The sequence below is a fragment of the Trachurus japonicus genome, chromosome 9, assembly GCF_045865225.1.
Source record: "Trachurus japonicus isolate A0001 chromosome 9, Traja_1.0".
NCBI classification, from domain to species: domain Eukaryota; kingdom Metazoa; phylum Chordata; class Actinopteri; order Carangiformes; family Carangidae; genus Trachurus; species Trachurus japonicus.
Window position 1 is genome coordinate 4,911,213 of NC_140915.1, and position 15,314 is coordinate 4,926,526.

General features: G+C 45.0%; 2 protein-coding genes and 1 pseudogene across 2 annotated transcripts in view; 1 reads left to right on the top strand and 2 right to left on the bottom strand.

Moving 5' to 3' along the window:
• The window catches only part of LOC146980746 (uncharacterized), a 284,820-nt gene that overhangs the window by 67,085 nt on the left and 202,421 nt on the right, over positions 1 to 15,314 (bottom strand). The gene's annotated exons all lie outside the window — the stretch shown is intronic.
• LOC146980748 (NLR family CARD domain-containing protein 3-like) lies at positions 2,015 to 6,568 on the bottom strand. The gene is made up of 3 exons (XM_085787927.1): positions 6,523 to 6,568; positions 4,093 to 6,037; positions 2,015 to 2,200 (listed from the first exon to the last, which is right to left on the bottom strand). The coding sequence occupies exons 1-3, from the start codon at positions 6,566 to 6,568 to the stop codon at positions 2,023 to 2,025; spliced, it is 2,169 nt and encodes a 722-aa protein (XP_085644053.1). The 3' UTR covers positions 2,015 to 2,022.
• Positions 7,229 to 9,557, top strand: LOC146980749 (uncharacterized; annotated as a pseudogene).

A 15,314-nucleotide genomic window follows, 5' to 3' on the forward strand; every position in this document is an offset into this window, starting at 1 on the left:
ACACTGGCTGTGTTCGAAACCGCATACTTCTCCTACTACTCGTACTACTCATACTAACGATTTGAGTATGCAGTATGTTCACACTGCGCAGTATGCGATTTGCAGTAGGCGAGAAGTTCCCGGATGCATACTAGATTCGGCCGAAATGTTGAGTATACATCATGAGGTCACTACTCATACTCAAACTACCCAAGATGCAACGCAACGTGACGTCAAGGACCGCCTCTTCCTTGCTTTTTTTTTTTTTTTTTTTTTTTCTTTATTTAAGTGTTCAAAGTGTACAAAAAGTGTCAAACACTGTCACATAACACAACACGAGAGCTGTTTTATATTCAGAAAGACAATGGATAAAATAAATAAATACAGCAAGGATCTCATTCAAATAAGTAGAAAATGAAGAAAATTAGACAAACAGAAACAAAACAAAAATAAATAAATATTGTCATGTCAATACATAGGTGTGTAATAATCACTGTTAACAAATTCCATTAAATGGCTAGGGATTTATAGAGAGAATTGAATTCAATTAAAAAATGAGAAAAGGTTGGTTTGGAGGTTGCAAACTTTTGCTTATGAATAAAGTATTTACCAAATAAAATGAAAAAATTAACTAAATTCTGAAGACTCCTGTTCTTCTTATTTTCATAATAACATATAACATCTTTAAGGGAGAAGCAGTATGACATGTTTACATGGGAGAAAATATAAGAACACAAGTCTGACCAAAATTTCATTGTTACATTACATTCAAAAAACAGATGATTTAAAGTTTCTTCAGTATGGCCACAGAAAACACAGGAGCTGTCCAAATCTATAAATTTTGAAATAATCCCCAGTCCAGAGCAAGTATGATGTAGCGAAGACGGCGGGCGGATCTTCGTCTCAGAGCAGGCAAAACTCTCCGGTAAGGCATTTTGAACGGGCAAATTCCGTTAACGGCACGAGGTCGGTCCAAACGGCGTTTCCAAGCTAGCCACAGTGGGGACAGGTTCACTTCCTGTTTATAAAGTAAGAGCAGTGACGTCATTGTAACGGCTTTCTTTATGGTCAATTGCAACGGGTGCTTTATTTTGACACAGAAACCGGAAGTACAGTGCTCACTACGGCTGGTTTTACTAACGCCAGAGAAGTCCGACTTCGTCCGACTAAAATTGTAAATAGGTGTTATTTTGTCATTTTTTCAACACCATGGGGATACGAAGTAGTACTTTCTCGCCTGAAAATGTTTCAAATGTTGCTGAAGTTATATATTTACACAGTTTAGAGCTTAAGTGAAATCAGCTTCAGGGCGGCTGATTTCGGCTCGGGCAGGAGCGAAATGCATTGTGGGTTATCATAGTACGCAGCAGTGTGAACGCTCTGCATACTGTATGATCGATTAGTATGTAGTATGGAGTATGGAAGTATGCAGTATGGAAGTATGTAGTATGGAGTATGTGGTTTCGAACACAGCCACTGTCCACTGTCTGAAGCTGACCTCTGACCCCTCACTGACACTGGAGTCATGTGACCAGAGGCTGCTTCACACACACTGTGGACAGGAAGTAAACTCCTTTAATGTGGCCATGAGCTGAAGCTTACTTCCTGTGGAGCCCAGTGTTGATGTTTAGCCTCAGTGTCTCCACAGTGGGATCATCAAACCAACACTGTTCTCTGAGCTACAGGACTTTAACCTGACCTCTCACACTGGGAAGCTGCTTTGACCTTTGACCCTGAACCAAGCAAAGAGGGAAAACTCAGATCTACATCACATCTGCTCAGCTTCAGCTACAGTGACTGATCCAGCTGTTCTGTTAGCAGCTTCATCTGAGAGCTAGCTCATCATCATCATCATCATCATCATCATCATCATCATCCTCATCATCATCATCATTGTCATCATCACACTGACCTCTGAGTGACCTCTGACCCTTCACCTTCTACCAGCTGCAGTAACATGGAGTCACAATCAGTCGCTGCTTCAAACTGAACTTCACACATAACTTCACACAGACAAAAGTCCAACAGGTCCAGTCAGTGAACTCACCTCAGAGTCTCCAGTCTACAGTTTGGACTCTCCAGTCCAGCACACAGAACCTTCACTGATGAATCACTCAGGTAGTTTCCACTCAGGTGCAGTTCTGTCAGGTGGGAGGGGTTGGACTTCAGAGCTGAGGCCACGACTTCACAGTGGCTCTCTGAGAGTCCACAACGAACAAGTCTGTGAAGAGAGAAAATATGAAACCAAACTTGAAACAGCATTTCCTGGTTGAATACATTAGAAGTTTGTCTACAACTCAGAATTTGAATGAAGTCTGTAGGTGAAAGTATGTGGAAGCAAATGAGGTTCAAAGTAGGACCAGTAGTTTCAGAATTTGAAGACTGTTCCAATGTATTTCTAATAGGACAAAAAAATCGGAAAAAGTTAAATATTTGAAAAAGTATAAATAGTTAAAAAGAGAAAAGTAATGCCGCTCATATCCAGCAAAAGCTGCACAATTTGATATTTTAATTGTTGAAATAGCACAAAGTATGAAGGACTAGAAGCAGTCCACAGAACGGCGGAAAGTAGTAAGACCTAGAATTGGTATTTCCTGAAGGAAATACGTGTAAATGCTGAGAGCCATTGCTGAACCATGCTGAATAAGTTGACAAAGACATGCGGAATGACACACAAACATGTCCATGGCAGGAATTGAACCCACAACTTCAGGACTGGTAACCTGACACACTACACTACCATATGGCCACAGAGGACCTGAGTTACAATCAGCTTTATACTATGAGGAATCAAGGACTGTCCAATGACAGTTGAGTTGAGGCAGGAATTGGACCCAAGACCTCATGATCACTAAACCTTTACTCTGCCACTTCGCCACAGAGAGCACATACATGAGCATGTTGTCGTTGATTGTAATGTGATGATGTGCTGCAAACGGTGGCACTAGCAATTAATGAGTCTCTTAACGAACACCTGTAACCAATTGAAGGTGGGGGAGGAGAGCAGAATTCAACATAACATAACAAGATTGCTCAGCTTGGATTCAAACCAGTGACCTTGGGGTTGGCAAGCAGCCACCTTACCCACTAGACCACAGACAGAGTTGTGGAGAAGAGAGGTTGAGACTTTGATGAATGTAAGATTTTTCAATGATGCTTAAAAAAAGAGAAAAGAGTAGAAATGAGCCACAACAAGTAAGTAGAGGGCTTTTTTGTGACTTGTGACTATTTTTTGATGAAATCAAACAAAGTATAATGCCCATTCCAGTGAATTACAAAGTTGAGCTCCTACTACTCTGCTGTTAAAAAAATTGCATTGGTGTAAATGGCAGAGAGAGAGCACCCAGGCTGCATTTAAAAAATATTTTAAATTATTCTCTGAGTCTCTGTGCATTTTTGACGGCATTGTGAGACAGAAGACAAGTGTGGCTACAAACTGTTTCCAAAATCATGAGTGTAGAGTGTCATTTGTAGCTTTGCTGGCAGTTTCAGAAGAAAAGTTTGAGTTGCTTTTTTGGATCTCCTGCACTCTACGATGACGTCACCCACTCTGACCCAACCCCATACACACTCATTGAAAAGTGTGAAATTTGTCAGAAATCCTCATGTGCTTTTAATAGATTTATCTCAAAAACGGTACAAGCTATGAAAGAGTTGTACACAGGTTGAATACATTAGAAGTTTGTCTACAACTCAGAATTTGAATGAAGTCTCTAGCAGAAAGTATGCTGAAGCTTTAGAGGCTGAAAGAAGTAAGAAGATTTGAAGAGTTTGAAGACTGTTCCAATGCATTCTCTATGGGCCAAAAAAAAATCAGAAATAGTTGAATATTGCAAAAAGTATGAATATTTGAAAAGAAAAAAGTCATTCCGATAATGTCCAGAAAAAGCTGCACGATTTGATGTATGCATTGTTGAAATAGCACAAAGTATGAAGGACTAGTTAGAGACCAAAAAAGGGAAGAAGAACTCGGAATAAGTATAAAGAAAATGGCCGAACAGAAGAACAATAGTGTGAATGCTTTCAGCATTCACACTAATCAGTGAAAACAGTGTTTATCTGAACTCGATTAAACCACTGATCAATAATTATATTGATCATGTCTGGACTCACCGAGCCTTCCTGCAGTTCCTCACAGCTGGGATCAGTCTCAGTCGTCCCTGATCTGATGTGTTGTACTTCTCCAGGTCCAACTCATCCAGAACCTGCTCTGACATCTGCAGCATGTAGGCCAGAGCTGAACACTGGATCTCAGAGAGTTCCTTTTCTGATCTGTTCTTTGACTCCAGGAACTGTTGGATCTCCTGATGAACTGACTGGTCCTTCATCTCCGTCAGACAGTGGAAGATGTTGATGCTTCTGTCAGGAGAGATGTCATCACTGTTCATCTCCTTCAGGTTGTTGATGGTTCTCTGGATGGTTTCTGGACTATTGTCTGTCTGACCCAGCAGACCTCCTAACAGCCTCTGGTTGGACTCCAGAGAGAGGCCATGAAGGAAGCGAACAAACAGGTCCAGGTGACCGTTTCTACTGCGGAGGGATTTCTCCATGGCTCTCTGCAGGAAGTCATCCAGGGTTAAAGCAAAATCTTGTTTTTCCAGGAACTTCTCCAGGACTTGTGTGTTCCTGCTGGTGAAACAGTGGAGCATGTAGACTGCAGCCAGAAACTCCTGAACACTCAGATGAACAAAGCAGTAGACTGTTTTCTGGAAGATCACAATCTCTCTTTTGAAGATCTCAGTACAGAGTCCTGAGTTCACCAAGGCCTCTGTGACATCCAGACCACACTGCTCCAGGTCTTCTTGGTAGAACATGATGTTTCCTTTCTCCAGCTGTTCAAACGCCAGCCTCCCCAGCTTCAGGAGAACTTCCCTGTCGGCCTCCATCAGCTCCTGTGGACTCGTCTCATGTCCTTCACCGTACTTGTTCTTTTTCCTCTTTGTCTGGACCAGCAGGAAGTGTGAGAACAGGTCAGTCGTGGTCTTGGGCAGCTTTCCTCTCTGGTCTGTGGTCAACATGTGCTCCAGAACTGTAGCAGTGATCCAGCAGAAGACTGGGACTTGACACATGATGTGGAGGGTCCTGGACATCTGGATGTGTGAGATGATTCTTCTGGACAGATCTTCATCACTGGACCTCCTCCTGAAGTACTCCTCCATCTGGGCATCAGTGAAGCCTCGGACCTCTGTTACCCTGTCAACACATGTAGGAGGGATCTGATTGGTTGCTGCAGGTCTGGAGGTGATCCAGACCAGAGCCGAGGGGAGCAGATTCCCCTGGATGAGGTTTGTCAGCAGCACGTTGACTGATGACGTCTGTGTGACATCAGACACAACCTCCCTGTTGTTGAAGTCCAGTGACAGTCGGCTTTCATCCAGGCCGTCAAAGATGAAGAGAAGTTTACAGACAGCCAGCTGCTCTGCTGTGACCTTCTGTAATGTTGGATGGAAAACATGGAGCAGCCTGAGAAGACTCAACCGCTGATCTCGGATCAGGTTCAGCTCCCTGAACGAAAGCAGAACCAGCAGACTGACATCTTGGTTTTCCAAGCCCTCGGCCCAGTCCAGAGTGAACTTCTGCACCGAGAAGGTTTTTCCAACGCCAGCGACGCCGTTGGTTAGAACCACTCTGATGGGTCTCTGTTGGACAAGTGAGACTGTAGAGATGTCCTCTCTCTGTTGGACAGGTGAGACAGTAGACACGTCCTCTCTTCGTTGGACAGGTGAGACCGTAGAAACGTCCTCTCTCTGTTGGACAGGTGAGACCGTAGAGACATCCTCTCTCTGTTGGACAAGGGAGTCTTTAAAGATGTTGTTGCACTTGATTGGAGTGTCATGGAGGGTCTTCTTCTTGGACGCTGTCTCCAGCTGTCTCACCTCATGTTGGGTATTAACCTCTTCACTCTGTCCCTCTGTGATGTAGAGCTCAGTGTAGACGCTGTTGAGGAGGGTTACACTTCCTGTTCCACTTCCTGTTCCCTCAGTTCCTTCAGTCACTCGTTCACATCTGCTCCTCAGACTGATCTTATGTTGATCTAAAACCTCCTGCAGACCACGATCTGCTGAGAGACAAGAGACAGAGTCAGACTGAAGACAGAGAGTCGAACAATCGGATCGGATTATTTAAGAGAGAAAATTAGAAACAATTAAAGTCATCACTCATAGTTGATCTTTTATTTTTAAATTTCTCAAGTTATAGGAGCAGAACAGAGAACATCAGAGACACTCTGGTTTTTAAAAATGTTTGGCTCACGGGTAAAAACAGCATAGCAACAGCTTCTACTTTGGATGGTGCATCTCTCTTATCTAGGAACATAGGGCAATTTATTAGCCATGCTAATCCCTGACAAGCACCCAGATGTCAGACCAGCAGGCAGAGCCGCAGTTTAACACGCCCCTTAGTTAAAATCAAAACCACTGCCCCAGAAGAATTCCCTGACTTTCTGTCAAACTTAGCACTGAACTCAGACAACACGTCTCAAGCAGCACAGGCAAGCAGATATCCGTTCCTGCAGCCATCCTTACGGCGCTGGTTCGGACCCACTTGTCACACTGAGGACAGAAGCAGTGAAGGCGTGGGGATGGGGCATATGGGGTTGCAGATCTGTATGTAGGAGTTTGTGTGTGTGTATGCCAGGAGAGTCGCCTCGCCTGGCATCACAATCTAGGACGGAGCTGGCCGGGCGGCGCGGCTTGCCGTGCGAGTTGTATTGACTTTCAATGTGAACGCGCCGCAACGAGTTGTATTGTTGACACCGAGATCGCGCCGCCCAGCTCGTTGCGGCGAGTTCACATTGAAAGTCAATACAACTCGCGCCGGCCAGCCCCGTTGAGCGGCGCGGTAGTCCATTTGACACTATGCTATAAACAGTCTGCATTTTCCATTTGCTTCAGTTACAAGCGCTGGCAAACAACTTCCTCACCAAGAAAGGGGCACTCCAGACCACCACAGCCACTAGTGTCAAGCATCACTGAGGACTCAGACCGTGACAAGTATGTTTCCCTCCAAGACTTTTACTCACCCTGGCTTTCATAACATTGATTGCACCAAATAGGGATTTGTGAATGTTTTTTTTTTTCTTCAGAGATGCTGATGTTGCTCAGCTTGGTGTTCACCAGGGTGAAGTTGGAGAGGTTGGTGTTTTAAAATCAAGGTGAGTTTGGATTGCATCAATGTCTGCATTCAATGTAGTGATTTTCAAGATTTGTGATCTTCTGTGTACACACAGACAATATTTATTTTTTGTAGTATGCACTCTCTGAGTATTGGTGAGGAAGAACAGAACAATTCTCTGGATGAGTCTAACAATTTGAGGAACACAGTGTAAGTTTTGACACAACACAGCAGTCTTTTGATCACTCACAGTGACCTACCCCTCAAATCTAACATGTGTATTTTCTTTATGCACAGCATATACATTACGTATAATGACAACCTTCTTGCACTTGCAAGGCATTTGAGGTTTCCAATGATGAAGTGCAACCATGTGGACCAACTGTCTGGTGTAGCATGCCCAGGTAAAGAGCCATTTCAGGTGACACTGAAACCTCGGGGAACTGGAGTTGTTTTGGACTGGGTAAGATAAAGACAATTATCTGCCTTCTCTGTGAGAAATGTAACTAACAACATCTATGCCATTTGTATGCCAACTGTCTACTGTCTTTACTGTCTACACATTATTCAAATGAGATGGGGATGAGAGATGTCTTACTTTTGTGTACATACAATTCTCTGTTCTTTCCACTAGTCATGCCACTTTGGACACCCATTGTGGACTTGGAATTTGCAGCCATTGCTAAAATTTGCCATGCAGGGTGGCGACTTCATGCTCTCAATGAACATTCTCCTGTCTGGGAACAACTACAGGAAAGTGGCGCTCCTGTACAAATTCATGGAGATGGGGATGGTTGCTGAATCCACCTTCTACAGAATTCAGGATGCGTACTGCATTGAGCCAGTCCAAGAATTCTGGGAAAAACCAGGGCTGAGTTCATTGAGCGGTTGAGTCAAAAAGACGTGGTTCTCCTTGGTGAGCAAAAAACACCCCAAAACACACACACTCAGTCAACTTCTGTTGTTAGCAATGACTGAAAGACACATGGTTCTAATGTATGTAATGTCTTTTTGGTCTGTTATCTAGGTGACGGCAGAATGGACTCTCCTGGTAAGTTTGGACTGTGTATGCATTCATTTGTTTTGTAGAACTATGCTCTCTGTTCACATGCTGCAGGCCACTGTGCACAATACTGTACGTACAAAACTCTTGAACAGGAGTCAAGAGATATTGTGCATTGTGTCAGTGGACAAGAGAGAGACCAACTGCAACTCTGTCATCATGGAGAAGGAGTGCTTTGTCCGGACCATGGATGCACTACTCCCGCTCATTCCAGTCAAAGAAGTGGTCACAGATGCCCACCCACAGATTACTGCATTGCTAAGTAAGATAGAAATGTCCTCTACAATTTGCAGTCCTAACATATGCTGCTTGTGGTTTCATAAATCCGGGTTCTTATTACAGATCCAGACCGTGGCAAATATAAAGCATGGGGCATCCAGCACTCCCTGGACATCTGGCATGCAGCCAAAAGTCTTGGCAAGAGACTGCGACGTGTAAGCTTCCATCCACATTTACTTCATGCAGCGTATTCTCAACAGTGAAAAAATGAATGAATCTGCCACACGGTGGCTTCTCCTGACTTTATGGTGGAATGAATTATTTGAGAGCTGCATATTGACAGTGCATGTTTATTTCAATTTAGGCAGGAGCAGTGAAAAATCAGGCTGCCATCCAGGTGTGGATAAAGGAGATTGTCAACCACTGGTTTTGCAGCAAACAAGCATCTACAGAGGAGCAGTTCAAGGTATGTTTGAGAAAACGGTTGCATCCTGCTCATGCTGACAGATGTGTTTTGAGACTGTGAGTGATATATAAACCTCATTAATACAATATTCCTGTTCTGCAGATGATGTGGGTTGGTGTGTTACACCATGTCTGCAATGAACATTCTTGGGCAACTGGTTGCTGCCAGCATGATCCATTAGAGGACGACAACCGGGACAAGCTGTGGATTGAGCAAGGTAATTTCAAATTACACAGGTGCAGAACTAAGTACCCTGTATGAATGTATGCAGTGCTTTACTCAAAAAGAGGTGGTTGACCCAGGTCAAGAAGTTCATAAACTTCAGGTAAACATCTACTGTTGTGGTAACGTTATTTGCATTTTTAGTCTTGCCTTCAAACATTAGTGGTATTGATTGTAAAATTAAAAATGTAGGACACAAACTGGGCTGAATTCCTTATTTACCAGTTGTCTGTTTTGTTTTTGCACAGCGTTCTATTTTGGGAGAGTAGGCTGGATTTGAGTGGTGATAATGTATTCTCATAGCCCCCTATCCCTCCCCCAACACAGGACCACTTCAGATTTAGAGTGCTTCCAGAACCATATCCTCATGTATGCAGCAAAGCACATGTCCTACACCCCCTTCGTTTACAAACCCGGACCTTGCTTGCTACAATCGATTACAACAGACACAACAGACGCCTGCCAGCACGCAACCAAGATGGACACAAAATGTAATAGTTGATGCTGTAACAGTTATGTATTGTGTTTTAATAGTTATGCTGTAATAGTTATGTATTGTGTTTTTTTTTTTTCAAACCTCTGGGAAATAACTAAAACACATTGCTTTTACTGTCCAGGTACAAAAGATCATTCGATAAGAAGTCAAAGAGCTGGAGCGTGCACACAATGAAAGAAAAAAAGCAATACAGCTACATCCCAGAGCTACAAAAGGCCATCCTGGCAAGGAGGCTAAGGAGTGGGACAGGCCTTCCCCGTAAGACAGCAGTGAGGCCTGATGACCCACGGCGGCTTGGTTTGCTTGTGTGGCAAGGTGAAGAGGGCCCGGGCGGGGATTGAACCCACACCTCCCGGGTAAGAGTCATGCGCGCTTGCCAGTCACCCAAAGGGACATCCCTTTGGCCAAGTAGCCAGGGCAAATTGCAGGGGGGGACCTAGGTCCTCATAACACTAAAGACTGATTTTGTGGAACGTTTACTTTTTTTACACTTTGTACTTTGGCCTTGGTGTCTTGCACTCTCTCTGTGTTTCCACAGATCCATCGGCTCCATCTCTCCGCACCAACCCCCCCCATCCCTTTTTTTCCCTTGCTGTCAATCCCTCTCTTCCCTTCCCACGAACCAGTCTGCCATCCAGTACTCCCATTACGCTGGCCTGCCCCCCCCCCCCCCCCCCCTGGTTTCCCTCCTACCAGAAGCTGCTTTCATCAGCCCCTGCTAACATTTCTGTTTTCCATATTCTAAACTGTTTTTGTCTGTAACAACATCTATTGCACGTCTGCCTGTCCTGGGTGAGGGATCCCTCCTCTGTTGCTCACCCTGAGGTTTCTCCAATTTTTCCCTGGTAAAAGGGTTTTCCATGGAGTTTTTCCTCAGTCGATGTGAGGGTCTAAGGGCAGAGGATGTTGTTATGATGCCATGTAAAGCCCTTTGAGACAAACTGTTTGTAAAAACGGGCTATACAAATAGAATTGCCTTGCCTTCACACTGTCACTGTAAGGAATCATGAAGCACTGTCACTTGAAAAAGCTTTATTCAAAGCTTTGAAATAAATGAAAATTTTGCAGACATATGTTTCAGCTGCATCTTTCACATAAGGTCTCACAGACAGAATAGAAAATGTGTAATGTAAACAAATGTTTGTATTTATTACATCATACTAAAAAATAAATAAAAGTATTCAAGAACTACCAAAGTATAGCTGAGAACTCTACATAAAATTAAACATTTACATTAGGCGGCGGACCTGTAAACCTGTATAGTGGCCCCTGGGATCAGGATAGCGGTCCCTGATCCTCCACACACAGCAGCTCGGAATAACAACCCTGTTGCCCTCACCCAGCCGACCATGCTGCCAAAAAACAAACTGCCTATATGCAGTGTGCCTGAATTGGCGTTGTTCGTTCCCTGGCTCCTGGTTGTCCACAATGGCAAAAATTTCATTCCACGCTGCACGAGCCAGCCGTAGAACCCCCTCATCAAGTATATAATAGTCCATGTAGGCCATGGTGCTGACACAGTTGTCAGGGGTCTGGCGGCAGCATACTCTTTCAATGTCTCTGTCCATCTCCCTACAACGTGTGCACCGACACCAATGTAGAGGTGTGTTGTCATGGTCAGGGGGCTGGGGTTCATCCGATAATGAGAGAACATCAAAAAGTATTCCTGGTGCCCTGTTGATGATGTTTTCCAGGAGTTCATCCCTCTGGCTTGGCTCCAGAGAACGCAGTCTTTCCTACAACACAAAACAAGTTGTTGATTGTTTTTTTCTAAATGTGTCTGATAAAAATCAAAGTGTATCTCAAATATTCTTGTGTTGCCTAAACAAATGAACTATAAAAAAACAAACCCTCATTTCGGCTGTGCGCCTCTCCTGCAGCTGTTGCAGCCTCCTCCTGTCATCAGAGCCAATGGGCCCTAGTTTGCTGGCGCAGCGCAGGTGGCGCAAGGTAGCGCAGCCGGTCTAATGCAAGTTTCGACCAGCGCAGCCTAGCGCAAAGTCAGATTGGAAGATTGGCAGATCGCGCTGCGCTGAGATAGGCGTGGCCGCGCAGCAGGGGGAGGCGTCACAGATTCAGCTTGGTGCAGTGGAAGTTTCGTGGGAAAATGTCCCGCCGAGGTTGCGCTGAAAGCTCGCCACCTCCAACCAGGTCTACTCTCAGCGCAGAGCGGAGCGCAGCAGGTGCAGTGGAAGTTTGGCTGACTGACGTGCAGTGCACACACGTCACCAAGACCTCACAGGCAGATCTCCACAGTTCCAGACACATTTCAATGCAATAAATATCCACAATAACCACTATTTAATGCAACTAACGGAATCAATGTCACAGGACAGTTGGGACTGGTTTTATTGATTGTTTTGTTGTGTATATTTTAGTAGAGATTTTATGCATGTTTTTATTCTCGTGTGTTTTAGTTACATTAACTGTGTTTTCCCACTGCCTGTGAACCCACCATCTTGATGAGATGAAATGCACTGCACCTGCGAGGCTCTCCTGTTCTCCTACAGACCAATCACCGGTGGAGGAGGAGGGCCCGGACCGGAAAAGACCGGAAACAAAAGACCGCGGAGCACCAGAACACACAGGGAGAGCTTGGCTAGAGAAGTTGCCATGGGGAGACCGGACACTCGAGTCGGACGAGGAGAGAGACGAAAGGAAATCCAGACGTTACGATGTGTAACACTCGCAGCGGCAGGGCTTTAACGCTCTGCCTCGTGTGTGAGTACCCTTTTGGGGATATTAGTAACGTTTTGGTGTGGAGGTCGCTAAGAGAGCTTTGCTCATTTTGAACGTGTATACTGGCAGTGATCTCGTGTGTTACAGGTGGCCCTCCAAAGAAGGACGAGGCGTTGCACACGAGTTTCCCCTCCAATCCCACTCGCCTCCAATCCCACTCGCCATCCCGGTCTGGCTGAATCCTTTTTAAACAGAGACTGCTCGTTTTATGGATTTTACCCCTGTTGGCTTTTTAACCCTTTTAACTGGACTGCAGCTGTTTTAGAGGGCTTTTATCAACTGGGTCTTATTGTCATTTTAAATTGTAAATAAACCTTGTACATGCATTGGCATCTGCGCCCTCTGTTTTTTTTATCTTCACTGACAGTGTGCTCCCACCCGATCTTAAGAATCTGCAAATAATCCATAAACATTTATTATTCAATCTTTATTCACTATCCACTCCTTACAGTTTTGGCGTTGTCGGCAGGATCGGGTTTTAGAGCACCTGTAGTGATTGAACAGAGAGGCCACCATGATGATGCCAGTGTATCCTGGTGCCCCTTGGTTGCCAAAGTTTAAGGGACCAGGTGGTGATGTGAAATACAGTGACTGGAAAGAGCAAATGCAAGGATACCAATTGGAAAGAGACTTTGAAAAGAGAGATCATGGAAGATGTGAGACTGCAGATGTCTGGCCTCACGCAGGAGCTGCTGAGGGAAATAAAACCACTTCCCCAACCAACCAGCAGGGTGACACAACCCCCAGTGAGATACAGAGACTCGTGATGTTGCAGGGACTGGCAACATTAAAGTGTGGGAGAATGTCACAGGACAGTTGGGACTGGTTTTATTGATTGTTTTGTTGTGTATATTTTAGTAGAGATTTTATGCATGTTTTTATTCTCGTGTGTTTTAGTTACATTAACTGTGTTTTCCCACTGCCTGTGAACCCACCATCTTGATGAGATGAAATGCACTGCACCTGCGAGGCTCTCCTGTTCTCCTACAGACCAATCACCGGTGGAGGAGGAGGGCCCGGACCGGAAAAGACCGGAAACAAAAGACCGCGGAGCACCAGAACACACAGGGAGAGCTTGGCTAGAGAAGTTGCCATGGGGAGACCGGACACTCGAGTCGGACGAGGAGAGAGACGAAAGGAAATCCAGACGTTACGATGTGTAACACTCGCAGCGGCAGGGCTTTAACGCTCTGCCTCGTGTGTGAGTACCCTTTTGGGGATATTAGTAACGTTTTGGTGTGGAGGTCGCTAAGAGAGCTTTGCTCATTTTGAACGTGTATACTGGCAGTGATCTCGTGTGTTACAGGTGGCCCTCCAAAGAAGGACGAGGCGTTGCACACGAGTTTCCCCTCCAATCCCACTCGCCTCCAATCCCACTCGCCATCCCGGTCTGGCTGAATCCTTTTTAAACAGAGACTGCTCGTTTTATGGATTTTACCCCTGTTGGCTTTTTAACCCTTTTAACTGGACTGCAGCTGTTTTAGAGGGCTTTTATCAACTGGGTCTTATTGTCATTTTAAATTGTAAATAAACCTTGTACATGCATTGGCATCTGCGCCCTCTGTTTTTTTTATCTTCACTGACAGTGTGCTCCCACCCGATCTTAAGAATCTGCAAATAATCCATAAACATTTATTATTCAATCTTTATTCACTATCCACTCCTTACATCAACACGTGAATTTATATCTATATAGATTGTCCCGTCACATCTGACGTCAGATCAAAGCAGAGATCAAAGGCTGTCGGTGCGTAATGGAAACTCCACCTGAATTAACACAGCAGGGACGAACTGGCACTGAAAAGCAGCTGTGGATGTCCCAAGCAGGACTGAGGGTGGATGACTGCATGTCGCTGCCGTGTTGAGATACCACTCTGCCCTTGTGATGACCGCTGTATTTATTTATTTACTTATTAATTCATAAGCGCGTGCGACCGCATCACGCAGCCGTAATGAAAAACAAAACACAAACCATTATCTCTCTTAGCCCACCACAACAGCCTAGGTATCAGATAGTCAGTATATAGCCTACTACAGTATACTCAGCATCTCTATCACAGAAAAAAAAGAGACGGACAGAGAGAGAGAGAGAGGAGGACAGAGAGAGAGAGAGAGAGAGAGAGAGGGAGAGAGAGAGAGCGCGTCCTTTACGCTGATTTAATCCACATGGTCTTTGTTTATGTTGTGATTAGTGTAGCCTACACCTCTCATCTTGGTTACACAGAGTTTGAATAAATGTGAGTTTCTTTATTAGTTTATTAGTTGTTGTTTCTTAGATTGCGCAGCCGTTCTCAGTGTATCAGATCAATCCTGGTTAAGTATATTAGTAAACTCATTATTGGTCACTCTGAGCTCGGACCTCCGGACTAAAACAGCTGTTTCCTCCTGGGAGAGGTTCGGCCTCTGGCCAAAACAGCTGTTTCCTCCGTCCATGTCCAAGTATAAAATGACAAACTTGCAGCGCGCATCGCCCGCCGCGCAGTTAAAGGTGAGGAGAGGAGCTCCTTTGATTGGTGAAGATCTGACTCGGCTGTGTCAAACCCACTCCACGCCTTTCTCTCCTCCTCCTGTCTCCCTCCCGCCCTGTCTCCTCCGTCTTTGCCGTTTGCGCCGGTGGGAGGGACGAGGGGAGGGATTGCGCTGGTCTAAGTCTGACTGCGCGGCCCACCAATCTTGCGAAATGGACCTGGGCCACACCCTGTTGGCGTGGCGAAGCTGCGCTGATGTTAGACTTCACCTGGTCGACGAAACTAGGGCCCAATGTCTCTGCCCCTTCCCCTCCTTGTGCCTCTTCCTCTTCCCCTTGAAGTTCTGGGCCTTGTGCTTGAACCAAGTGCATGAGCTGCAATCTCAGAAGAAGCTGAGGTTGTAGACGCTGATTCCTGCAGTTGTCGTTGCATGGACCCCCATCATTATTTCATTCTGGCCAATGTTTTGATTACATTCAGTGCATTGTAAGTTGTCAGCGAGCAAGGACTTGTGTGAAGACTTATATTATGTTGATCTTCTCTGACTTT